The 27223-nt window shown below is 46.0% G+C and overlaps 1 protein-coding gene across 1 annotated transcript; it reads left to right on the top strand.

Annotated features, from left to right (window-relative positions):
- Positions 1-608: 608 nt before the first annotated feature.
- LOC119259205 (uncharacterized) lies at positions 609-24004 on the top strand. Its single transcript, XM_037527837.2, has 18 exons — positions 609-693; positions 2008-2122; positions 4733-4861; positions 6733-6849; positions 6947-7065; positions 7242-7343; positions 8843-8969; positions 10590-10791; positions 12920-13064; positions 13429-13614; positions 14319-14383; positions 15721-15808; positions 16747-16816; positions 18696-18915; positions 19066-19156; positions 20801-20914; positions 21146-21270; positions 22283-24004. Exons 2-18 carry the CDS (start codon positions 2036-2038, stop codon positions 22426-22428), a joined length of 2133 nt encoding a protein of 710 aa, XP_037383734.1. The 5' UTR covers positions 609-693; positions 2008-2035; the 3' UTR covers positions 22429-24004.
- Positions 24005-27223: the final 3219 nt, after the last annotated feature.

The raw sequence follows: 27223 nt of genomic DNA, 5'->3' as shown, positions 1-27223 counted from the left end.
AAGATTGAGTAGCTCTCTCTATATATACATACTATTGTTGAAAAAAAGTCCAGCATATATTGAGCGAAAAAAGTAAAGCCTTGTATTATATGAAACCATTTCATTGTTTTCAAAGTACGTGTATGTACAGAGTAGGGTCATACCTTGAGGAGGGGCTAGGCTCAAAACTCCTTTCTTACCAAGAAATGAAATAATTTAGTTGTTGAAATTATCATTTAAAATCCCTCTTACCTCCCTTCAAGTAGTCCATATACAATTTTGTCTTTGTATGTTTGTATGTATAAGTCCTAAACATGTAAGGATGGATATTGTTAAGTACTCGTGTATATACTACGTGGTGCTTTCCTGTTCGTTCCTGCCTGAGAGACTGTGTTTGAATTCAGGATGGTTTAGTGTGGTACAGCTGCTCTCCACTGCATGACCCTTACTGCCCAGGAGAGCTTCTGGGGCCTCCATGCTGGGCTCTTCATACTGTTTACTTCAGTATGGGGTTGGGGGAGGCGTGGAGGGGAGTTTCCTCTTACACTTGAGACATCCATACAAATGTCAACGAAAAATGCCCTTCCCTGCTCTGACTTTGTCTTCACTTCCTCTCTCCCAATTGGGACAGGACCTTCTCCTGGCAGCGGCCTATGTTTCTGATGCCCAATACAACAGAAATGTTCCATTTGAAACATCTCCTCAGGCCATCAGGTAATGAGAGTGTGGACTGTAATGTAGAACCACCTGTTCTTTAGCACTTCCTATTCTTTTTTCTTTTAAAGATTTATTTATTTATGCATACAAGAGCTGGGGTACAGGCCAGAGGTGTGGGGGTGAGAGGATTCACCAGAGAAAGAGTGGGGAACAGAACAGGTGGATCGACTGAAATACACTGCCGAAGGGAGCAGCGGGCGAAACAGGAGAGGTCTGCTGCACCATGTGGATTGCTCCCTGGCTGGCTGAGATTGAACTCATGCTGCAGAGGCTATGGATTGCTTCCTAGGTTGTAGTCCTAGGTTGCTTCTTAATCCTTGCGCCACGAGGGAGGCCCAGCACTTCCTATCTTGAAGTTGAACTCAAACCGAAGACATTGTTTCTACAAATTCTTTGAGAGCCATCTAGGGGATGTTTCAGAGATTTGGATAAAATCCAATGCTTTTTTGGTTAAGTTATAAGAACATGGTGCTTCACACTCAGGGAAGCGTTCAATAAATACCTTAAAGACAGATACTGAGTAAATAAACACCATCTGGGACAGGAGATCGGCATCCAAGCTAAAAACATGTCACTGCCTTTTCTTCTTAGTCCTCTTAGAGCTGCTGAAGTGAAAAGAACACTTGTTCCTTCTCTTTCTGTTGCCTTGTTGACACAATCTGTACATTTGTTCTCTTCATGAGAATTCAGCTTTTTCTCTCTCACCCCCTAAGGGTGGAACTGAGACCAAGGATTTGGCTCAGAATAAGGAAAAAACATTTGTTATAATCAGGAAGGAGCCTTAGTTCCTCCAAAAGCTGTACATGCCTTATCCCTGGATCCTGCTGAGCAGTTTGGGGGCACTGGCCTCTCCTCCCCGCACCAGGAACAGAACTGCGTGGTTCCAAGTTCTCGCCAAGTCTCCCGTGTTGAGATGGGATGATGCACATTTGAAAATCGGTTAGGCTACCATCCCACACATTAGCAGGGCATCTTAACTGGGGCTTCACTCTGTGTGGGTCACTGTTTCGGTGCTCTAAAGCATTCTCTTATTCTCACACCCACCCAGTGAGGAAGGTGCTAGTTCTACATTGAGACTGTTAAAAACTGTTAAGAGAATGTATTTTGAGATATGATCATAGCCTTGGGGGTTTTTTCTGAGTGTTTTGTAGCATGGCTTGATTCGATCCTGCCCCTTGCTCCCTAGAATGTAAGGAAGTGTGGCCAGAACTGTAACTGTATTTTACCTGCCATTGCTCTTCTAACTGGAAATCTGAGTGCTGGTTCACTCCTGTTCTTTGTTTATAATTCCTTCATGTTTTTCCTCTTCAGACTTTACTATTTTTATAACCACTGGACAATGCGAGCCACCACATACTTCTTCATCTGTGTCAACCTTTCCCTCGCTCTGTTTGAGGAGCCTGCATTGTTTCCACTGCCTTTCTTGGTAAGCGTTAAAACTGGAAAGGCTCACTGGACTTTGTCATGGATGATTTGGTACCCAGGCCTCTTCTTCCCTTGTCAAATTTCAATAAATGTGAATTTGATTTGATTTGATTTTTATTACTGAGGGTTGGAAGACTTGTGCCTACTGACTTCAAGTGGAAGCTTTGGTCTTTGCACAGAACAAATAGGATATACAAACAAGGCTTTGAAACAAGACACATTTATTTAATGGCAAAAGACAATGTGGTAATATACTGTTAGACTTGCCACATTTTCAGCTTTTTCATAGTCAAAGTTGCTTAGAGTATTTTTGTTGGTGCTTAGTAGCTGATCACAAGTCTTTTTTTTTAATATTTTTATTTATTTATACAAGAGCTGGGGTACAGGCCAGAGGCGTGAGAGGGTGAGAGGATTCACCAGAGACAGAACGGGGAGCAGAACAGGCAGACGGACTGAAAACACTGCTGAGGGGAGCAGCGGACGAGGCTGCTGGGTTTCTCCCTGGCCAGCCGGGAATTGAACCTGCGCTGCAGAGGCTGCGGACAGCTTCACAGCACCGTGCTCAACCCGCTGCGCCACCAGGGAGGCCCCACAAGTCATTCTGAGTAATGTATAAACTAACCAGCTACTGCAGATGGGTCTGAATAATAAAGCGACGAACTACTCATGTTTATTACTGACTAAACACTGCTTTTACTTCTGAGAGTAGATGAGGCAGGGAAAGAATGACTTGCAAAGCCTCCAGTATTTATTTATTTATTTATTTATTTTTAAAAATATTTATTTATTTTTATACAAGAGCTGGGGTAGAGGCCAGAGGCGTGGGAGGGTGAGACGATTCACCAGAGACAGAGTGGGGAACAGAACAGGCAGACTGACAAAGTACACTGCTGAGGGGACTAGCAGGCGCAACAGGAGAGGTCTGCTGTGCCATGTGGGATTCTCGCTGGCCAGCCGGGATAGAACCCACGCTGCCGAGGCTGCGGACAGCTTCACAGCACGGCGCTCAACCCACTGCCCCACTGGGGAGGCCCACTTCCAGTATTTACTATCTGGTCCTTTAACATATAGTCTGTCAACACATAGCTTTAAAGAACAGGTTTTTATTACCTTCTGTGTGGCATAGACTTATCCCAATGGGGGTGGGGAAGTTAAGAAGGGGCATCTCATGTGCAGGTTTCATCAACCTAGGCTTGCCTGGCACTTGCTGATGTCCTGATGGCCAGAGCCCATCAAATGCCAGATTCCTGACACTGCACAAGGGAGTGAAAGCCGCAACTATGGTTCATAGGGGTCCACCAAAGTGGCCTACTGGCCACCGTACTGCCATGTGATCAGGCTTTGACAATTCATGAAGTCTCTGGACAGAATACTTTTAGCCCAGGAACTGTCAAGACCAAACAAAGTGTGAGGAAGCAGAGCTGTGCATTCCTAGTCTGGACAGTGTCAGTCCCTCCTAGTGCTAGTGCACCCTGGCCGAGGTGAGAATTCTGCAGTTGTCTTCTCAACACTTTGCCTCTCTCCCCAAGTTCTCACCCCTCTGTTATTGGTCATTGGAGGCCTTGGGTTGGTTACCTGAGTTTCAGAGTGTTCTTTTGCCAGTATTTGTACTTCAAATTTCTAAAATAAAATGTGCTAAGAGAGGAGGGGTGTGGGTGTGCTTCAGCCAAGATCTATGCAAATCTTAGTTTGAACAAGAGTATCTTGAAATTGCCTTAGACAATTTTGTACACCTGGCCTTAGCAGAGTCTCTAAAGACTTTCAAGGATGCCTGCCCAGGATCATAAGTCTAGGAGATAGAGAGAGTCAACTGTTGATTTCAGGGTCCAGCGCAAGCCCCTTTCTTCATGTCCCTTAAGGAGTCCATTCCCTCCAGCCTTCCTCCACATCTTACCACTTTTCTAGCCTAAGCCAAGTTGCTCCTTCGCCCCTATCTTCTTACTTTGCCACCCTCCTCCCATTGATGGAGCTGAGTGCCCTTGTTAGGGAGGAATTACTGCCTCATGGTAACTGCAGGCAAAGCATTTGCTGCAGTCACAGCCTTGAAACCTATCTGCCTGCAGGGAGTTTGGAGTTGATGCCTGTGACCTCGAGAGGGAGACACTCATCACTTGGGTCCCCATGGCCTCCATTCTCTCCGCTAACCAGCAAAATTTAAGCAGCAAGGCAGTGATGTCTAGGGAGTGACCCATCACTTCAAAATACATCTTTGTGGAGTTATTCTACCACTAGAGAAACTGAACTTCTAGATATTTATTCTGAACACAAACATGGGGCACTTAAACATAGAAATGCCTGCTTCTGCTGTCCTTGACCTCCCCTTTCCTGGGAAAGTGCATTCTGGGTCCTCTGTCTGCTGACTCAGCCCTTCCCAGGAACCTCTGCCAGTTTGGCTCATGGAATTTGTGGCTTAGGGGCAGGTTTCCTTTTTAGAGGAAGAAACCATTCCAACCAGCAAAGAATTTTGCTGCAACTTGCAGTAAAATTAAGGGACACTGCTAATTCTCAATTGTGGTATTCAGGGAGTTACAAGAGATTTAAAGCTGGCCCTCCAATTAAAACTGGCCCTCCTAAGAAGGGCACTCTGCTTATCTCTGTGTTCTGCCTGCAGGCTACCGCGCTAGTGGAAGTGCTCTGTCTGACTGCATTCTTTGGAAGACTCGTGCATTTTGCAAAAGTCACTCCTCAGATGGTTTTCTGGAAGGATACAAAAAACATCTGCATCATGGTAACCATAGTGGTGAGTGTTCATTATAGTGCCATTGAGAGTCTGTGGTCAAGCAAACACTGAAGAAAGAGGACCCAGTAGATTTACATGGTTCCAGCAAAACTGACAGATTTGGGTACAAATACCATCAGCACAGCTGCAAGCAAACCACAGCTGCAAGCAAACTGAAGAACAAGCAAAATGCAGCAGTGTGAATATCTTAAAATATCAAGAGCACTTCCAAATTAAAGACAGAAGCTCCATAGGAAAATGTGCTGGAGATAGGTGATGGTAACTAAAAAAAAAGGAAAAAAAAGGTGGACATGAAAAAGCTTCACCGCTTATTAAGTAACAGTAATTAAAACAACAATGAAATAGCATGTGTTTACCTATAAAACACTGTTAGTGAGATCAAGAGGAAACAGAACACCTTCTGCCCCACAGACACATGTGTCTTCTGGAAGGCAGTTTGGCAGTTAGAAATCATCCATACGTACACGTTAGCATCCTAGACTTCGCCCCTGGGAATTTATCGTTAGGAAAGAACAATGTGTTCAAAGATTTTAGCACAGACTGGACATGGCTGAGCTGGTCATAATGTTGAAAAAATACACATACAGTAGATACGTATTAAATAAAAGGTAGCCCATCCAGGTAGCCCTTGAAAATAGCGTTAAAAACACATCTGTGACTATTATCAGGGAGATAATCTGTGAGGCAAAGGAACAGCTTGCAGGAGAGTTGGGTCACATCTTTTTTATTTATTTTTTATTTATTTATTTTTTTATGGTGTATATTGTTTTATTAAAATCAAATTTCATTATGTTCTTTCTACTCTTTTCTCTTGGCTTTATTTATTTATTTATTTATTTTTATATTCCCCATACAATTGCAACCCCCTTATTTTGACCCCAATCCCTCCCCTCCCGCCCCCTACCCCCCATAGAGTGTCTCTGGTTCATAGTTTTTGTTGATTTTGATTTTCACTTTCTTATAGTTATTCATTTTCCTGGTCCCTTATTTAAGTTTTCTAGATTCCTGCTATGAGTGAGACCACCCAGTATTTTTCTTTTTCTTTCTGGCTTATTTTGCTGAGCATGATCCCTTCCAGCGCCATCCATGTTGCTGCAAATTGCATGTGCTTATCTTTTTTGAATGCTGAGTAATAGTCCATGGTGTATATGTACCACATCTTCCAGTCATCTATTTTTGGGCATTTGGGTTGTTTCCAAAGCTTAGCTATTGTAAACAGTGCTGCTATAAACATAGGGGTGCAGGTGCTCTTTGGAATTGATGTTTCTGTGTCCTTTGGGTAAATACCTAGGAGTGGAATTGCTGGATCATATGGAAGCTCTATGTTTAGTAGGTCCAGAAATCTCCACACAGCTCTCCATAGTGGTTGGACCAGTTTGCACTCCCACCAACAGTGCAGGAGAGTTCCTTTTTCTCCACACCCTCGCCAACATTTGTTGTTGCTAGTTTTTTTAATATGTGCCATTCTCACTGGTGTAAGATGGTATCTCATGGTAGTTTTGATTTGCATTTCCCTGATTACAAGTGATGGGTCACATCTTTTTTAAAAAGAAAAAAGGGGAGAACATTACACACCCAAAGAAAAACCTGGAAGCATATATACTAAGCAGTTATGCCAAGCAAGGCAGGGTGATGTATTCTGAAACTGCTGTATTGGACAATAGCTAAGGGTGTTTCAAGATGAGCATATCAGCAAGCAGTCAAAATGCTCGAACCAGGGTTCCTTCTAAATCACCAAGGCCCAGTCTCCACACCTCTGTACTTGCTGCTTGATATTCTTTTCCTTCGAGCCATCATTGTCAATTTCCACCATTTGGTAAAGAGGGGGTCCCCAGGCTGAAGCTGACATCTCTGTCCCATGTCTCTCACAGCTGACCTTGATTGATCTCATTATCTACGGGTCCCTGGAAGCTGTCAACATCCACAGCATTCGGTGGTCAAGGGTCTTAAGACCAGTCTTCCTAATCAACTTCCCTGAAAGTCGACAGGTAAGGAGATGATTAGGATACATGAGGGCTTGCTTCTGACTTTTGCAGAAAATCCAAGCTGATTTCTTGTAAATGAAATTCAATTTTGTCTTCACAGATCCGAAGGGCTTTCCGAAGCATCCGGAATACTCTGCCTGACATCCTCTATGTCTTCCTCTTGTTTATTTTCAGTGTGCTGATATTCTCCCTTATGGCCTTAAAGCTCTTTGGGGACAGGTGAGTGTGCTGTTCTGGAAGTTTCTATATGTGAATTCTTTCATGTTGGTGGCACAATCTCTCACCAGATGCTGTCTTCCTTGTTCAGGAATGTTCTTGAAAGGGGAAATTGTCTTGGCAACTGCAGCCTCATTTTTGTGTGTGGGGTTTTCACTGTTTTTTTGGTTCTTCCTTAGGGGCCTTAAAACAGTTGATGGATCATCCTACTTCACCAACATCCTAGAGATAGCCTTTGAGCTCTACGTTCTGGTCACCGCTGCAAACAGCCCTGATGTCATGTATGTGGGTCCCCAATTCATATTCGTGGACGTGGTTCCATAACAGAACTCACCTTGTTAAAAACAGCTGCCTCCTAACACTAGCAAGGCTGAGAGGGAATGTAGTGATGTATTCTACTTATTTATGTCCATTGCAAAAATTTTGAAGACTATACATGCACTAATAACAGCCAAACCTCTCTGTTTAAAACTAAGTTTAGGTGAATTTTTAAAACACTGAAAGTTATAGTGCACATCTTTTTTTTTTTTTTAAGATTTATTTTTATTTATTTATACAAGCACTGGGTATAGTCAGAAGCGCAGGAGGGTGAGAGAATTCACCAGAGCCAGAGCAGGGAGCAGAGCAGACAGAAGGACCGAAGTACACTGCTGAGGGGAGCAGCCAGGGATCGAACCGGCGCTGCAGAGGCTGCGGGCAGCTTCGCAACCCAGTGCTCAACCGCTGCGCCACCGGGGAGGCCCTACAGTGTACATCTTTTGAGATAAACTTTAAAATACTAGAGCCTACTTTCTATTTTGGATTTTCCTTGAGTTTTATTCAAAACCTAAGCCATCTTAGTACAGGAATCCTGGCTTGTTCTCAGCACTGATGTGGTTTTCTGGCTAAATAAAACCAGCAAGAAATGTAAAGATTACTGTTGACACCGCCCCTCCCGCCCCAACACATACAATGTTCTCCATACATGCGGACATTACTTAGGAGGAAATTGTCATAGGTCTTTTCCTAATGGCTATTTCTCTTGGTGTTATGGTTTTATCTTGTTCATGGAGGTAAAGTTACCAACCAGTGCTACACTGAGTAGAGAGCTCTTTGGGTCTAGAGCATGCACAGAACACTAACAAATGTCTCGCAAATGTCAAACCCATCTAATCCGTGCTGCGGTTTGGGGAAGGGGCTGTTTTCCTGTCATCTAGTTCCCTGTGGGATCATCACATCAACCTGCTCTTAGCTGTTGCTCCCTCTGGGAAGGAAGGTGAGCTTCCTGGCCCCCTTTCCACGCCAGCAGCTCCAGTATCCCCTCCTGGATGAAAACCAATTTCTGTTCAAGGTGGCTTGAGCATACATCCCAAGTTAAGCCTTTGTCCTGGTGGGATTATTAACAGTGCCCCTTTCATTTTCATTGTCTAAATGTGGTTAGAAAATTCTCTGGCCCCCAGCAAGGCAATTTGGTGTCCCTTTCAATTTGCTCTCCTTTCTAGGCCTTCATTTTCTTTCTCATTATGAAGGGGGAGAAGGGATAGCCATCCCCAAGGTCCTACCTACCTACTTTGAAGGTTGGCAGTTCTATAAAGAACTAGGAATTTCAGAAGGCTTGGAGCAGGCTGTTTAGCATTAGAGACGGTGATCACTTTGAGATCCCTTCACATGGAGAGTGAATGAGGGGTTTTCCTGTGTCTCTGGCACGTGGCTGGTCTGTGTGGGCTGTCACCTCAGGTCAGCTTTTCATGCAAACCTAGGATATGAAAAACCATAAAACTATTTCTCCCCCCTCCTCCAGGATGCCTGCCTATGACTTCAGCTGGTGGTATTCTCTGTACTTTATTGCATACATCATCATCAATACCTACATCTTTATGTCCGTCTTTCTGGCTGTGGTCTACAACAATTACAGGAAGCATTTAAAGGTAACATGCATAAGTTGGGGATCAGGGGTGGGGGCAGGTGCCATGACAGGTGCAGTGGCAGGGAGGTTCATCAATGCATTTGCTAAATATTTGCAAGGGTCCTTTTTCTTTTCACTTGGGCAAGTCTGAAGATTAAGTTGGTATCTTGCTCGCTTCTGCTAAACAGGTTGTTTCTTTACCAGTGGTGGGTAAGATAGCATATAAATATGGTGGGTGATGGCAGGTGCGTGCTTCTAACTCATCAAATTTCTCCTGGCTCCTTGTTTTGTGTCTGATTGGGTACTGAGGATACTTTCCAAGCTCTCACGAAACAGAAACAGAAACTTCTTAAAGCCAACACTTTAAGCCCTGGTTTCTACCTGTTTGATTTATGTTTGGAGAATTTCTGGAGGTGTTGGATGGGTAGAGGCTTTTGAATACTTGGGCAGGTGATGTTTTATTTACAACTTGGAATCCACAGAGATATCTCAGCCAGCTCACCCCAGCCCTCCACTGCTCCCCACCTACACTGTTTTTACATTGTAAATTTAGTTGGACAGAGAGGTTGATTTTCCTTAAGGAAAGACATAGCTTGTGGCTTTTGATTCTGTTTTGAATTTTTCATTCCTAGGAACTTTCCCACCAGGGGACAAATCAAATTTGGACAACTCAATCTTAACGGCTAAGGGGACGAGGGGCTGGGTGTTATGATTTGGTTAAACTGGCTTTTGAAGGTGTCTGACCTGTCCTGTGCACTGTGGGAACCTCAGCTGATCCTGACCCCAATGCAGGGCCTCCCAGGGAGCTTACTACTTCTGACTGTCCTCCCGTCAGGACTGGACAGGACTATTGCTGTGCCTCTCCCACCCTCAAGAAAGTGTTTTCTTTGGCTATCTTTTGCCACTTGCATCAGCCAGCAAGCATATCTTAAATGTGTTTTATGTGCCCTGATTATACAAACTTCTGCAGTCAGAAATGATTAATATGATTAATGATTAAGACACAGCCTAGACCCTTAAGGATTTACTGTCTAGCTGTGTAATCAATCAAGTGATGATGATATTGGGTAACGTGCCTACAGAAGTGGAGCCTAGGGGTGCCAGTAGGTGACCAACTGTAACCTGAGGATGGCTGTTCAACCTGCCCCTTTTGGAAGATTCCCTGTGACTGGGCAGATGGCCACTCCAGGCAGGCTCCAGCTGTCCATCCTGCCCTGGCCCTGCTCTTTCTCCTCCACTTCTCTTTCTTTCTCCCAGTCCACCGCTCCCTTTTCCTTCTTAACTTACTGGCATATCTGTCTTCTTTTCCTGCGTCTCCCTCTCTCTCAGCAGCAAAGCCGATTTCCTTCCTTTCTGGAATCTCCCTTCCTCCTGAGCAGAGTGGAGTTTGGACCTGCTGCCTCCTGCTGCTCTATTTTTCACCACATTGATTATGCTTCCTGGTCTCCTACGTTCAAACTCGGTAAGAAGATGTGTTTCTGCAGACATGTATCTGGAACTGAGCAGGGATTCTATACCTTGCTGATTAGCAAACTCATCAGTGATTTCTTTTTGGTTTGTCAATGACCTTGAAATGTTTAGAGTAAAGAAATGAGGCTTTCTGGAATCTTTCTCTTTAAAAACACAATTCTGTTTTTTAAAGAATGAGATCCGCAAACTGGCATACCTGAAACGTCACAAGATGATAAAGGCTTTCAACATTCTGAAAGTCAAGGTGGGCACCGAGTTCGTGGTTAAGGAGGCCCAGTGGAAGCAGCTGGTCAAGGTCGTGACGCCAGATGTCAGCAGTTCCCACTTGGAGCTCCTTCTGAGGATCTGTGATGAGGGACAGAAGGGGCACGTGGGTAAGACGCCTTGGCCTCTGGCCTTCCTTTTCCCTGTGCTCTCACAATCGGGGTTAACAGGGGTAAGGAGGGGCTTCTAAAGGAATGGGTCAAACAGCAGCACAGTGGATGCTCAAATAAGCTTGTTTTATTTAATGTCAGCTCACTGTAACCGTGAGGGGATTAAAAATGGACTTCAGCCATGGCCACTGTATGTGTACAGACTGTACAGACTGCACGTTCCCCCATGTCTGTGCAGATCTCCCCTGGGTGCTCTGTTTCCCTTCCATATCCCAAAGGTGCCCTTGAAGTTCCCTGGTGTGTCTCAGTCATCCCAGTCTGAGTCAGTGTGGGTGTGTGTGATGCTTTCTGTGATAAAAGGCGTCCTGTCCAGGGTTGGGTCCTGCCAGCCCCCTGAGCTGCTGGGATGGGCTCCAGCCATCGCAACCATGGACTGGAACAAACAAATGACTATTGGATTTTAGAGGGTCTGACAGGAAAGTAAGATTATAATTGTAAATTCAAATGAGATGAGGACTCTCAAATTAGTCTTGTGAACCCATAGGTTTTATTAAGACTCCATGCTTGTGTGACAGAAGGAAATGGTGATGATTTTCTGAAACTTGTTGGGGAAGTCAATCCCACAAAGAGAAATGTATGGCAAGACAGCATTAAATGGGTGATGCCAGCATCCTTAGATGCCGGATCCAGGATGGAGGCCTTTGCGCAAATCTGTAGGATGACAGGCCCTAACATGAGCCCTGGGCGTGTCTCCTCAGCAGCCAGCCTGGTGTGCGGTCCCTCTGTCTGCTTAGGTCAGGCTTCTCAGACCTTGAGCAGATTGCCTTGGTCCCTCCATTGGCACTCACAGCTGTGCCACCTGGTGCCAGGCCTGGGGTTCCACTACAGATGTGGGATTGGAGATGTGCTTCACTGGGCAACTGCTGAGCACGGGGTCTCTCAACCTGCCTGTGGTGTGAAGCTTTTTCATTTTTGGCCTGATCAATACTTTGGCATGAGAACAAAAATGAACAAGCAAAACAACAAAATGAAAAAGGCATATAAAATCCAAGTCCTAATTTTTCAATACCAGATTCAATTGTAAGTGAAAATGATTCTGTCCATTGCTCTCAGAGTTTCCAAATTTTAAGAACTTACCTCGGGAAGAGCAGAGGGCCCAGAACAGGGCCCACAGCTGCCCAGGGACCACCCTGTGAGGGGCCCTGCCTGAGGAGAAGGGTCCCATTCTGTCTTCCACTCCAAAGAACCAGGCCCAAGCTTCATCCCCTCTGTTTTTGAGAATTCTCCTTTGATGATTTATCACCTTTGCTACTTCTTGATGGTTAGGACTCTGAAGGGGTGGATGAATCTTTAGGTCTTTACGAACTTTCTTTGTGATTCCTTCTGTCAAGTGAATTCCTGGGATGCTCTAAAAAGGTGAGATACTCCAAACCCAGAACGGGGGCTTTTAGGAGACATTGTCAGAGATAGTGAGGTTGGTGAGATACTTGACTAACTGCTACTCATCTGGAAAAGAGATACATGAAGCAACATTTCTTAGTTTATAGTCAGTCTGTTGACAGTTGTTTCCCAAAGCTGGTGATGAAGCGCTTTTCTTGCTCGACAGTTTCTCCCAGGTTCTGGGCTGATGAATAAGGTGGTTCTTAGAATACTGTTTAGCTGTGCAGGATGAATGTAGAGCACACCAAACACACAAGTTTTCCTGGCATGGTTCGCTCAGGTGTTCTGTCCCATGAATGATGTGAGCCAGGAGGAGGTGTTCTTTGGTGCTACAGCATAGCTTTCTGGAAAATGCCCATGTAGATCTTTGTGCAAAAAACACCTGCCTATCTACAGAAGCCAAGAAAAGAAAGCAGTGGTGTTCCTTGTGAGGAAGAAGGCAGAACAGAAGTCAGGGAGTGAGGTAGTGGCAACTACCTCACAAAATCATGTTTGGGCTGGTGAGGGTCTTCATGAGGACAGCTGAGAAATGGCCACTCACTGGCTCCTTGGCCTTGAGTCTTCACCCTTTGAGACTTCAGATCTTCACCTGTGAAATGCAAACCCAAGAATCGATGCCGACTTGGCTTTACCCTTTGGCTTTAGTATCATATTGGCCACGTATCTTGAGGTTCCTTTTTCATTGCAGACAAAATGAACTTTCTACGTTTGGCTGACCTCCTCAACATCCAGGTGGTCACCATCAACATCAAGACACACCCCCTGGAAACCTGGATGCCACGGGTGTACCAGTCATCTGTAAGCCTCCTGGTCCAGAAGATGGTTCGGCACAGGCAAGTGAGAAGGGGCAGTTTTCTCTTAAGTAGCATTAAAAATAGAGGGATCTGGTCTACACTGAATGTGTGTCATCAGTGAAGCCATCAATCAGTCCTCTGCTCACTGCTTTTGTTTCCCAAGGAGGCCTGGAAAGAGTTCTGAATACACTATGTCTGACCCTTAAAAAGGACAGGCTTCTAGATTATGCTTCCTTCTGCTGTGCTTCCTAGAGCTATTCAAGGGCCCCAGACTAGATGTGCTTTCTGGGGTGGGGGATACAGTCATCACATGCTGGGAAGCAAGTTGCACTGGTAGGATTTTGGACATGTTCTTTTCCTGGAAACACATGCTAGCGGGTCTCTTCTTTTTCCCCTCTTGCAGATTTTTTGTCTGGGTTTATGATGTCATCATTCTTATAAATGCCATCTTCATCGCTCTGGATGAGAAAAACCCCTTCATTTCCTATGCAGAATGGCTCTTCCTTTTTCTCTATATTATAGAGATTCTCCTGAAACTGTATACGTATGAACCCAGAACTTACTTTGGAAGGAATCAGTTCTGGAACTGGTGAGCATGTGTGTTTTGGCCTGTGTGGCTGGGTGACGAGGACTGTTAGCAAGCCCTTTACACTGCTGGCTGTGTCTCCCTGTGGCATTGCCTTGCCCACTACCGACCATGCAGCCTCACCGGCATGCTGCGAACCAGCTGTCCATCTCCAAAACCACGTGTTGGGGCCGCAGGACACCAGGCACAAGGCAGGCCTGGCCTACACGGTGCACAGCTAGGCAGGTTGGAGCTCTGTGAGTGCTGCTCTCACTGCCAGGAAACTTGCTAGGATGTACATGTGCACGTGGTCAAGGGGAGCTGGTCAGTGTTGTCCAGTGCTTTGGTACCATGTCTGAAAAGTAACCCTGTGATGAAGTTCCTCTTTAAGTAAAACGTGGTGATGCATTTCATAAAATTGATACCAAGAAAGATTATGTTGAAAATGTAGCAAATTTCTCTCATGCATGTAGTTAATTTGCAAGACAATTAAACTGATAGGAATTAGTTAATTCTTACATCTCCCTATGTGCCTATATTCCCTTGACTGGGTCACTGAAGCAGGGCTTGTTTCATATCTGATCACCTAATAATTATGAACTACAGATTTGTGGGTGGATCATTGCTTTACAGAAGATATTGGATTCGAGGTCTTCTCGGAATCCACTGTAGCCTGAGCTCGATAGGCTTCTCTTTGACCCTGCACGACTTTGCTTCTGCATCATTAGGTTTGACATGCTGATCATCACCATAGCGCTGCTGGTCACTGTGGCCACTGCCACCATCCAGTCAGGTCAGTGTCCCCGGCCCTCGACTTCACCACCCCCTGGGACTGTGTGTCCAGTCTTTGTTGAGCCCCCGTGTCCCACTAGGTGTTTGGGGAGAGGCTGTGGGGACAAAAAAGAATTAGTAAAAAGTTCCATCTCCTGGAGAGGGATGGTAGCTTTGTCTGTGTTCAGTTGTCTGTTGGAGATTCCCTTTGCAGACATCCATCACACCAAATACAGCAGGCCCTTGCTAACAATGTTTCATTCAGTGGCCTTTTGTTATATAACTTTGATGACAAAAAACAGGGTCTTGGCTGAAGTCAAGTGCAACAATTTATTTGAGCGCTTGCTGTTCTTATACTTTTGCTTAAAGTCACCGTTTCTGAAAACCTCTTGACAAGTTAAGTGAGGATTTATTGCACTCACCTGGTCAGCCTGCAAAGCCGGCCCTGGTGTCACAGCTGACCTCCACACCTCTGACCTCTGCCCATCTTGGCCCCCACCTAGGGTCTAACCAGAGCAGAACTCTGCATTGTCCCTGCCATCTCCCTCTTCCCTCCACTGTCTTCTGGTTCTTTCCCCACTACAGATCCCACCAAAGTCACCTGGATCCTTCTCCTTCTTGCAGGCAGAGGGCATTATCTAGTGAAAGTGCAGCTTCTTGGGCCTCCCCGGTAGCGCAGCAGTTGAGTGTTGGGTTGCGAAGCTGCCTGCGGCCTCTGCGGCGCCATTTCAATCCCCGGCTGCTCCCCGGCCACCGGAGGAGGAGGGTCCCACATGGCGTGCAGACTTCTCCTGCCGCCCGCTGCTCCCCTCAGCAGTGTACTTTGGTCCTTCTGCCTGCTCTGCTCCCTGCTCTGGCTCTGGTGAATTCTCTCACCCTCCCGCGCTTCTGACTGTACCCAGTGCATGTATAAACAAAACAAACAAACAAACAAATAAATAAATAAAACATGCCTCTATTAAAAAAAAAAAAAAAAAAAGAAAGTGCAGCTTCTTAACAGAACTGTAAAATGGATGCTGGGGTCGGGGGAAGGGCTTGTTGAAATGTGTTCTGTAGAACTGGATCCCTGGTTACAACTTTCATCAATCTGAACTCTGCACCCTCGCTCACCATTCATTAGCTCACTTGCCTGGCTTGGCCTCAATTTGCTGGGAGTTTGGGGATGTTGGTGAGGGGTAGTGGGAGGTGTGCTAGTGATTCAAGACAGCACTCACTTTCTCTTTGCTCAGATCCATCCTCCTGCTGTTGAAATAAAGCACATTTTCCTCCCTAGCCAGAGTCTCAGACCTCATCAAATCAGAGGGACAAGGCAGAGTCGCTCAAAAAATGGACTCTTAGATGATTGTGTTCTTTTTCCAGCAAGAAAATACAACAGCCAGCAGATACTGGATATTGTGTTGATATTGAGAATACTCCGTCTCCTAAGGGTCATCGTCAGTATTGAGAGGTGAAGGTGGAGGACGGGCAATGGCCTCACTTGAGTGGTCTCTCACATCCGGGTTTGGTGGAAACCATTCCTGTCTCAGAAATGCAAACACGCCCTTCTGTGAACCCTGAATGTCGCTTGTGTAGTCGATCTGGGCTTCTCTGGGGGTCTTGGGACTGGAGGGAAGCCCTGAAGATGGTGAAGAGCACTCAAATGGCTCTGGAAGCTTCCAGAGGGCACTTTCGTCTCCACGATGCAGTCCCAACCAGAGAATAGTGCTCATGATGGGAGTCCATATTAACCTGAGTGTGCTAACCATTGTCTTGTTAAATCCCTCCAACAATCTTTGACGGTAGGGGCTTTTATTATCCCTAGTTTACAGGTGATGGCAATGAAGCTCAGGGAGGTTAAGTAACTTCCCCAACAGTGCACAGCTTGAAAGAGGCAGAACTAGGATACACACTCAGGAGTCTGACCCCAAAGCTTGGAGAATCCCCACCCTGTTTTTTGATATATCAGATTTCTTTCAAGGAAAGTGGGGAGATGCTGCCATCTTAGGCCTGCTCCTCCAAAAAGTATCCATTGTCAACCTAAACCTCCCGGTCAGCGTTAAAGCAGGTTGAATTTTGATGGGGGGAAAAAAGTGGAGAAAGAAAGCAAATGAGGCTAACTAGTTTTTTAGCCTCAACTCCCACCTACGTCTTACTAGTAAAGTTTCTGTTGAGATTTCTTAAGTTTTTAAATACTGCCTTAGTGGGCTTCAGGAGAAACTACAAGTTAACTCCCCCACAGCCTGGTAGATGGAATGATTCTGACAAATTGTAAAGCAAATTTCCAAGAGCACTGAAAGAGAAGATCCAGGCTTGGGTGTGGGGGCTGGGGAAAACCTGCCAGGTGGGATCAGTGCAGGGCTCACGTCTCCCCTTTGGCCTTGCCTCAGGAACTATGCTTTATCCTAGATTCCGGGTTATCGTGACCACCTTAATTAACATCGGCCCCACAATGCTGACGTTCGGTGGGCTCATCTTGGTGAGTAGCTATTCTTGTTCCTCAGCAGTTCTCCTTTAGCCTTACTTTAAGGGATGTTAAGGAAATAAGATTCTCTGGTTTCCTCTAGCCATTTTTAGATATGTCAAATTTCTAGAAACATCGGGAATATATCATTGCCCTATAACAGTGCACTTACTGCTATGATAGGCATTAAAACCTCAGTGGGGTAAACTGACGCCTGTATGGGTATTTCTGGCTAGCACATGGTTCCCAGGGATATAGGTTCCTTTTGCCCTTCATTTGCCCCAAGCCTCACATCCTTTTTTTTTCTGCTCATGGAGTGTCTACCTGTGCCTTAAATGGTCAGAATGCAGCCACAGAAGGCTGCAGTGGGGCTGGGGCATCCTGCTCAGAGATGATTCCACTCTATGGACGCAGGAGCTCAAATGCAGATGCTCTGCTACAGGGTACTTACTTTTCTGTTAAAATGGTAAAAAAAAATTCAGTGAGTAGAGAAAAATGAAGAGTAGACTATAAGTCACCTGTTCCCATCCCCCATGTGCCTCTTTTCCAGAGGTAACCATTATTAAGGAGTTCTTGTTATTCTTCCTAAATATTTCTGTGCTGACAATAAGCATATCATATGCAGGTACACACACAGTTACTCAGTTACTGTCCATCAAATAGTATGATCCATTCAAACTGTTGCACAACTTGATTCTACCGAGTATCTTGTTGCATGTCCTTCAGCACACATGCATCTGTGAAAGCATCCATGGAAGTGTCCCATGAGGGACACATGTGGCCAGCCCTCTACTGGCACACTATGAGTAGTGTCACCTTTTTGCCATCACTAATGATTGTTGGAGACCACTCTGGCACATGTACCTCTGTGTGCTTCTGTGCATCTATGAGGCACATTCCTAGTAGTGGAGCTTCTAGGTCCAAGGCAAATGGATTTAAAATTTGGATCAATAGTGACTATTGCCTTCCAAAAGATGTGCTCCCTATGTATCCAAACAACAGTGGTTGGTAGTATCTGCACCCCTCATAAATGGGCTTCATAAAATGTTTTCACTTTTTTCAATCTGATGGGGACGGGGCGGACAGTGGTGCTATGTTTGGCTTACACTGCTCTCCATGAGACCAAGTATCTTCCATGTTCTTTTGGCCACTGATCCTTATTTTTTTTTCAAACAACCTGTTTATATCCTTAGCCTTTTTTATTCATTTTATTTTTTATGTGATTTGCAGGAGTGCTTTGCCTATTATGAGAATAAATCTTGGAAAATTGTATAAAGGGTAATTATTTTTCCTTGCCCATTGCTTGTTTTTCATTTTTTGGTTGTTTTGCTGTATTTTTTTTCTATATGAAATTTTAAATTATTTATGTAGTCATACTTATCAATATTTTATGGTTTCTAAATTTTACATCATGCATAGTGAGGCCTTTTTCTACTCGTTTTTTTTTTTTTTTTATGCTTGTTCCTTTCTGATTTTTTACGTTTAACCCTTTGGTAACTTTGGGATTTGTTCTGGTATAAAAAACAAGGTAAACCTCCAACTTCATTATTTTTTCCCCTAGAGGACAACTGAGGATTGAGCACCTAACCCACTAACTTGCCAGCAGCTTCATTTTTGACTTTGTGCAAGGAGCCAACGGGAGAGGTCAAGCCTATGTCCTCCTCCAGAGACAGCTCAGGCTTCCCTGCAGAGTGGCTGATCCTTACTGGGACCTTAGTGGGGACTCTTAGGGGGAACGGCAGCCATCCCCGAATGAGAACAGCCAGTCTTCCTGCTGGCCCTTCGCCCTGAGCTGACTGTTGTCCACAGTGCTCCCAGGTGTCCCACACTCTCCCTGTCCCCTGATTCTGTAGCTCCCTCTTTGTGCCCACTGACCATGTACCGCCCACCCTAGGTAGTCTACTACGCGTTTGCTATCATTGGGATGGAAGCCTTCCATGGCAAAATCCAGTTCTTGGAACCGAATTCCAATACCCCTGGTGCCCTGGTGTGCGGGAACCCAGCCCTAAAAGACTCAGTGTTCGCGCGAGACAGGTACTGCAAGAACAACTTCAATGACCTGGCTTCCTCCTTCATCGTGCTGATGGAGCTCACCGTGGTCAACCAGTGGCACGATATCCTTTCTGAAAGTGCTGACACTCCCTGCACAGCACAGGGGGATGCTGAATGTAGAATTCCCGGAGGAGGGGAGGAGGAGTCCATCTTGGTGGCACTGAGTTCAGGACATTGCCCTATTCTGGAAGGTTGCTTCCTTAGCTTTGTACTCCTGGCAAGTGGCTTTGCCCTCGTGACTCACCAGGCAGCCAAGCTGTACTTCATTGGGTTCCACATCGTGGTGGTCATCCTCATCGTCAAGTGAGTTAACTCCCCCACACTGGCAATTCCAGATCTCTCTCAGGATGCATAACTGGTTGCTGGTCCCTCATGCCCATGGTGGCTAGGCGGCATCTCCCTGCCAGGTGCTAGGGTGCAGGGAGGAAGGACGTTGGTGTGCGTCTGTGTCTGCCAGCACCTTGCCATCCGTGGATAATGCACTCTTGTGAGTTGCTGGGTCAGAAGGATTCTGGGTCCCAGCCCAATCCCCGGACCCTTCCCCACCAGGATGGAATTCCCTTTAGAACACCTCTGTGACAATGCCTTCACCCTCTCCTTGAATCTGTTCAATTGCCAGGATGCAGGGCCTAAGGGTCAGCTCCCTTGTGAGGGAGATACACTCCCCAGTAAGTTCTCTTCCCTGGCCCGAGTTCTGTCCTGACCCCTCTTCCCTGGGAAAGCTCCATTACTATTTGGAAGATGCTCTGACATCTAACTGCTCCAAAGAGCTCTCCTTCCAGCCTAAGAATCTCCATTTTAACTCGCTGGTTCCTCATAGGAGCTGAATTTGACTCCCCTCTGGCGTCCTTAGAGGTGTTTCTCTGGTTGTCATACTTCTTCCAGAGCCAGGGGCCTGCATTCTGAGGGTGCCAGCTCAGCCCTTGTGCCTTCATTACCACATGCTTTGGCACCCCACCGTACTGCTGATTTTGACTCCGGAATGTCCAGTAGAGGTAGGGGGAGAGGAAGCCCCGTGGGTGCTCTGACTGGGCTGTCTCTCTTGACCTGCATGGAAGACCTATGGGAGCAAGGTAGAGATGCCACGGAGAGGTGGGGCAGGCAAAGGCGGCACCATGAAAGGCTGCAGGGATGTTTCTGCTCCTCCCCTCTCCAGAGCATGTGGGTGTTTGACAGCGCTGGGCTCCATCTTCAACTGTTAAGTCAGAGATGGTGAAGGGGCCAAGAGTCACCCCCTCCAGCAAGCTCACGCCTTAGCCTAAAAGCATAGGCCCTGGATAGGCCCCGACAGAAAGCACCTTGCCTGGGCACAGAGACCAAGATCACTATGACTCCAGGCAAAGGCTGCAGCTGCTAATAGTGCTAGTGTCTATTCCTGCCCCTGAGCAGTGAGGTGGGGGCCAGCTGAGGCCTTACATGAGGGGAACTCCTGGGACCAGTCCATTCTCCCCTCTGCAGAGGGAGAAGAGAGAGACATTGTTCTACTCTGGAAGGTAAGCAGATCTCTGGAAGGGCAAAGGAGGTCTCTACCTTTGCTGCCCTGGGCTGTTGGGAGGCAGGCAGCAATAAGCTTTACTGTCCCAGAGGATCGCCTAGACAGTCATTCCTAAATTGACTCTGATGCCTTTGCTCAGAGGAACCTGGCTGTGCAGAAACCTGATCCTTGGAGAATCATCTTCCAACAAACATATAGCCTAAGCTTAAATGAACTGTATTTTCTTTTTAATAGTCACTGCCCAATAAGGCTATAAAGGAAGAATGATTTTCCAAATGACTGCAAGTTGCGTCTAATCCTTGAGAGACGCTTGGCTTGTCTGTCTCTTCTCCCCTCTGTGCTGCATTCTCTTTGAGACAACAGGCTGCTTTCTTTTGGGGCCTGGAGCTCATTGGACTTCCTGTCACCTGGGCCACAACTGACTCACCTACTCTGACCTCTTGCTCTCTCAGTATCTTCATAGCGTTCATCTTGGAGGCATTTTTTGTGGCATATTCATTAGAAAAAAGTGAAATAGAGACTGCTATTGAGAAGAAGATCCAGGAGCTTGGTGTGGGGATCCAAGAGTGAGTATATCATGTTGCCCCTGACATCACTCAAGACATTTTGCGCTGGAAGTCACACCAAGGCCCCGGTCGCTTTTAATCTCTAAGTGCCCAGTGCTGCAGCCGGGTCCTGTGTGCCGGATCCTGCGTGCCGCTTCTCAGAGGCCCCCAAGAGCCCTGGGTGTGCCTGGGCATGACACAGGGCATGTGTACCCTTGTGCCTGTGTTCATCTTGCCTCTTCCTCCTCGAAGGGAAAAAGAGCAGGACTGGAAGCTCATTGATGACATGGACCCCAAGAACACTGTCTTTAGTGGGGATGATGGAGACAACAAAAGGAAGTCCTCGAAAGGATTGTACTTCAGAATTGCTTCAAAAAGTGAGTTTTAATCAAACATAAAACTTCCTCCAAGCCAACCTCCTCACTGCAGCCAGTGAGGTGCTTCCAGAATGCAGAACTCACCTACAGGGGCTTCCCATTGCCAAGGATAAGGACCAGGCTCTCTGCCTGGCCTCCACACCCTCATGCCTGGTTTTTCTCTGTCTCAGCCTCTCTTCCTTCCCACCACAGTCACCATGCCTGTGTACTCCAGCCCTCTGCCTTTCAATGCCTCTGCTCTGCTGCTCCTTCTTGTCTGCCACAGGGCCTTTGCACATGCTGCTTTCACCCCTTGGCTCACTCTCATCCCTGCTTGTGTAATTAAGAGCACCTCACCCTTCACACCTCCACTTAGGCAGCATTTCAAGAAAGCCCCATGGTACCCACAAGAAGGCCAGGTGCTCCTGTGTATCATCCAGCTCTCCTTCTCCTCCCTTTAGTGCATGCTACTTGCATATTCATTGAGTGACTGCTGGTTGCCATCTCTTTTTTTTGAAGTCTGGAAAGGAAGCTCCAGGTGTGCAGTCATGCTGTTTTTTTTTTTTTTTCCTTTGTTGTATCCCTAGGACCTAACAAAATACCTGGACCTGGGTGTCCTTAACAACTATCTGTTTAATTACCTTAATAATTTTTATTGAATTAATAATTGGTGGAGCACACCTAAACCAGTCTCTGTTGGCACTTTGGCTGAAGTGCCCTATGATAAACTTTCAGAAATACAACACAGACCATAGAAGCAGGGTGTGCAGCCCTACAAGGTATGCAGCCTCCTCTAGCCTTAGGGAGAACTTTCTCCTAGTTCTCCAAGTCTTCAGTGGCTGGGGAGCTCAGTGGAATCAGCACCAAGAGAGATCAGTGCCTCTTTCCTGACTTTTTCATCTTCCAACAAGTGTCTGGCTGCCATGCTCAGAGGCCACCCTTCAGGAATACCTATCTCTGCCCACATGGGTGACCCCCACACACACACACCCCAGCACAGACAGGTCCGTGTACCTCTTTTCCTTCCTCCTAGAGTACAGGACTGTGGACGCCTTGCTGCAGCGCATGTTTGAGTCTGAAATTGCTCCAGACGATGAAGGCCCCTCCTTGGATGAGATTCTGAACTTCTCACCCAGTGACATCTATCCCAAGAAACTCAATTTTGAGAACAGTGCGTGACACAGGGCCCAGGAAGGCCACAACTAGGAATTCAGCATGTGGTTCCTAGCCCTTATCTCCCATAGACTGACAAGCCTGTGAACCCAATGGGGTCCTGAGGGGTCAGCTGGAAGGCATCAGGGGCTGCTTCTGTGTGCCCCGCCTGCCCTCTTCAGGCCTGATGGTGGCAGTGAGGCCAGGGTCACGTGAAGCCGCGTGAGGAGCACCTGTCACACACCTTGTGCACGTGTGCAGTGTGTTCCATGGGCATATACAAGCTTTTCATTTATTTTTCTGTGGTATTTTGTTATTCTATGAGAGTACTGTCCTTCAGTGTTCATGAATGAATTTTTACTATTTAAATACCATAAAGGAATACTCTAGTGAGTCACTTTTCAATGCAGTGCTTATTCCAAATGAAGAAAAATATGAATGTGAAAATAAAAATCTGTCTCAAATACTTCTTCCTGGGGAAGCTCTCAAATCTCCTTTAATTAAATTATAATTATAGCAAGATTTTGCGTAAGTTGTTCTCTGAGGTCACATTTCCGAGGCGGAAATCTCCCAGGACAGTGACATGCTCCTTCTGGGAAATTAAAAGGAACTTATTTATTTAAAAAATGTTTGTGGTCAGATACACATAACATAAAATGTACCATCTTATCCAGTTCAGTGGTGTGTGTATGTTTACATTCTGTGAGATTTCCAGAACTTTATCACCTCAAATGAAACTGTGTAATCATTAAACGAGGATGCTCCAGTCTCTCCTCCCGCTCCAGTCCCTGGTAACCACCATTCTATTTTCTTTCAATGTGACTCTTCTCAAATGCATTTGCATTTGGTCATATTAATCCTTTCCAGAACAGTCAGCTTATGACCCCAGCCCCACCATCAGGCAGGGGAATTGCCAGAAATGTCTGTCTCCATGACCCGAGGTCCCTGTGTCTGATATCATGGGGGGGTGGGGTGGGGTTATGGTCAGGTTGCTAACTGAAGCTGGCTTGGAAGGGCTTCTCCTTAGATCTGAGGATGACTTCTGGGCCATGTGATGAGGGAAAAAAGTCAATGCTTGGGAGCCCTATGGACTCCAGGGCCAGACATGTATCCCCATGGACCATGTCACTTAACCCCATTGTTCCTCATTTCCTCACCTGGAAACTTGGGGCAAGTGGCATCTCCTGCCCACAACTGGGAGGACTGATAAGAGGGCTAGGCTGGGTAGGATGCTGGCTTGCAGCTGTCTCAGCATTTGCTCTCATGCTAGCTGTTCTGGCTTTAAAACCACTCTGGTGTTTGGCATTGGTGCTTTAGAATCCCGTCACCCTGATTCTGGGAGGTGGGGTTCTTGCTGATCCATCTGATGGGGTTTTTAGAGTCCTGCCATCCTTCCATACTCCTATTTCTTTGTATATCTAACACATCATTATGTAAGTATTACACTAAATGTATAGAGTTGCAACTTAATTTATGCCATTTATATTTGCACAACATACTGGACTTTATTTTTTTAATTAGAAAATAATGTAGTCATTGTAAAAATAATCAATACTGAAATATAATAAAAAGTCAAAAGTACTCTTTGTTTATTCTTCTTTCTCTTCATCCCTTCTTTACCAATTGTTTCCGGTTGATATACACCAAAGCTGCCAGGGCTCCATCCCATCTACCTTTCATGACTTAAGAATTCATCTATTCATGGACATTTATGGTTCTAGAGGTTTAACAATAAGCAGTAATGGTGTACACCTAGTTATGTGGTGTGTCTGTGTGAGCCCTTCCTCAAAGGAAAGCCTCCAAGTCACACTTACTGGGTCCAATTTCTTTTTTTTTTCTTTAAAATATTTACTTACTTATACAAAAGCTGGTGTACAGGCCAGAGGTGCAGGAGGCTGAGAGAATTCACCAGAGACAGCAGGGACCAGAAAAGGCAGATGGACCGAAAACACTGCTGAGGGGAGCAGCGGGCAAGACAGGAGGGGTCTGCCGCGCCATGTGGGTATCTCCCTGGCCGGCCAGGAATCCAACCTGCACTTCATAGGAGGCTGCTGACAGCTTCACAGAAGTGTGCTCAACCCGCTGTGCCACCGGAGAGGCTCTTACTGGGTCCAATTTCTATTGAGACTTCGGTCTCTTACTTGTGGCCGCCAGGGGGCGCACTACCCCAGCGGCCGCCGTGCTCAGCCTCGGAGGGATGAGCATTAACCTCGCTGGTGGCAAGGCCTTGTTTTGCTTTTCAGCGAACCAGTCACCTTCACCTTAAGGTCTAAATCTGAATATGGGCTCCTTGCTGGTCGCTTGGTTCCTTAGTCTTGCTGGCGGGGTCTGAGCCATATGGTCGCATCTGGCTCGTGAGCTGACCACAACTGGGGTCTGTGCCTCTCAGGGCTGGGGAAACAAACTCGCTCTGCCTTCATTCTGGAGGGCTGGGAAAAGGCAACAGCCGGAACAACTTGCAAGCCAGAATTCTGTGCCACTTTGTGGCAGAGTGGGTGCCAGCGTGAGGTCACTTGATCAAGATCTTGAAATGTCCTTTCTCTCAGCTACTGTGGATTCTCTGCCACAGCAGCTTAGTCTGCTCATAGCCACATCAATCCCCGAATAGGTTGTCTGAAATAGTTGGGAATGGAATCAACAGGGCAGATGAGGGAACAAGAACAGCAAGGATGGTGACCCCGAAGATCCGAGGTAGAGAAACTTGTAGAGGAATCAACATAGCTTTTCCCGTGTATTTATATAGTGCCAATGCCAGCTATGTAGGCACTCTTATTTCTGACAGGCATGGGTCACACTTGTAGTTTCTTAGGTGTTTCAGGGAAAAATTAACTTTAGCATCGTTGCTTTAGACCAGATATATAATCCAAGGAGAAAGTTGCTGGTAACAAGCAACTCTGAATCTCCTGCATAACTAGACTTTAGCTGTTAGGATTCAGAAAATGGAGCAGGAATTAAGAATGAGTGGGGGCCTCCCTGGTGGCTCAGGGGTTAAAATCAGTGCTATCAAGTTATCACCAGTTACTGCAGCCTGAATCTGATCCGACCAGGGAGCTGACCCACATGGCACAGCAGGCCTCTCCTGACTTGCCCGCTGCTCCCCTCAGCAGCGTATTTCAGTAGATCTGCCTGTTCTGCTCCCCACCCTATCTCTGGTGAATCCTCTCACCCCCATACCTCTGGCCTACACCCCAGTTCTTGTATGCATAAATAAAAATAAATCTTTTAAAAAAAATGAGTGGGAGAAGCCTCCATCTGAGACAGACATTAAATCTGAACCTAGACTGAGTCTAGCTAATGTTTGTGCACTTAGTGCCCCTACTCAGCTCTTTAAGAGACACTGATAAGACCCAGTTCTGTCCTCAGGAAAACAAGTCCATTTAGTGGAGTGAGCTGGAAGTTTATCCTCCCAACTTCTGTTGAATCCATTCCAGTTGGCGATTAGGAGGCAGAGCTTTTTCCCCTTGTGTAGATAAACTCTGTGTTGAGTGTGGGGACACATTTAGCCAAAGAGCACTGTTAGTCTTGGTCTCCTTGGAAAATGATTATTTTCAAAAGGAAAAAAAAAAATCCCACAAACTGGCTTTCCTTGTCAAGTGCCCAGTTTACGACACTCTGGGTACATTTAAGGTTGGTTCTGTCCTGGGTTATTTTTCTGTCCTCAGCCCTAACAGCTGAGTATGTTTGTAATCAAACACGGAGTTTCCTTTATTTTCAAAGTGAAAACATTTTGGAGCTTATTACAAATATGCACACATATTTGCTCCCACCCTCATTTTTTGTTGTTGCAATAAAACTGCAAAACCAATTAAGGTGATTGTTTAAAGAAATAATGGCACATTCATCTAGGGGAATGATGGAAACCAATATAGATGGAAAAATGAGCAAATAACTATAAAAGTATGTTGTAGTCCCCATTTATTTCTTCAAGAAAACTGATGGCTACTTCAACATGCCTTAGAGTGCCTATCTTGGGCCTCCCCTGGTGGTGCAGGCAGTTGAGCGCTGCCCTGTGAAGCTACCCACAGCCTCTGCAGCACTGGTTCGATCCCCTGATCACTGGCCGCCTGCGAGGGTCCCACTTGGCACGGCAGATCTCTCCTGTCGCGCCCGCTGCTCCCCTCAGCAGTGTATTTCATCAGTCTGCCTGTTCTGTTCTCCGCTCTGTCTCTGGTGAATCCTTTCACCCTCCTGTGCATCTGGCCTGTACCCCGGTTCTTGTATAAATAAATCTTTAAAAAAAATAAATGAAGTGCCTATCTTGGCCCGTGTCACTGAGCTGCAGGATAAACATCAGCAGAGCCCCCACTGAAGCAAAATACAACGCCCAGCACCACTGCTGCTCAGTGCTCTTCTCAAAGTCTCAGGCAAGTGAAAAGTCACCAGCAAAAAATTGGGACAGAATAAGCATTATAGTGGTTCTTATCTTGGAAACTTTCAAAGAATCTACTGAAAAACTTTTCATAGAAATCAGTAGACTTCATATATTAAAACTACCAGCTAGAAACACATGAAATCTGACTTAAAATTAGCAACCAAAGTTGAGTCCTAAGTATTTATTTATTTAAAATATTTATTTATTTATTTATACAAGCACTGGGTACAGTCAGAAGCGCAGGAGGGTGAGATAATTCACCAGAGCCAGAGCAGGAACAGAACAGGCAGACTGACGAAATACACTGCTGAGGGGAGCAGTGGACATGGCAGGAGAGGTCTGCGTGCCATGTGGGACTCTCGCCAGTGGCCGGGGATTGAACCAGCACTGCAGAGGCTGTGGGCAGCTTCGCAGCCCAGGGCTCAACCGGGGACATCCGAGTCCTAAGTA

The sequence above is a fragment of the Talpa occidentalis genome, unplaced genomic scaffold (genome assembly GCF_014898055.3).
Source record: "Talpa occidentalis isolate TD23 unplaced genomic scaffold, MPIMG_talOcc4v2.1 talOcc4.5, whole genome shotgun sequence".
NCBI lineage: Eukaryota > Metazoa > Chordata > Mammalia > Eulipotyphla > Talpidae > Talpa > Talpa occidentalis.
Note: the sequence above shows the minus strand (reverse complement) of the source record. Positions and strands in the feature narration are given on the sequence as shown.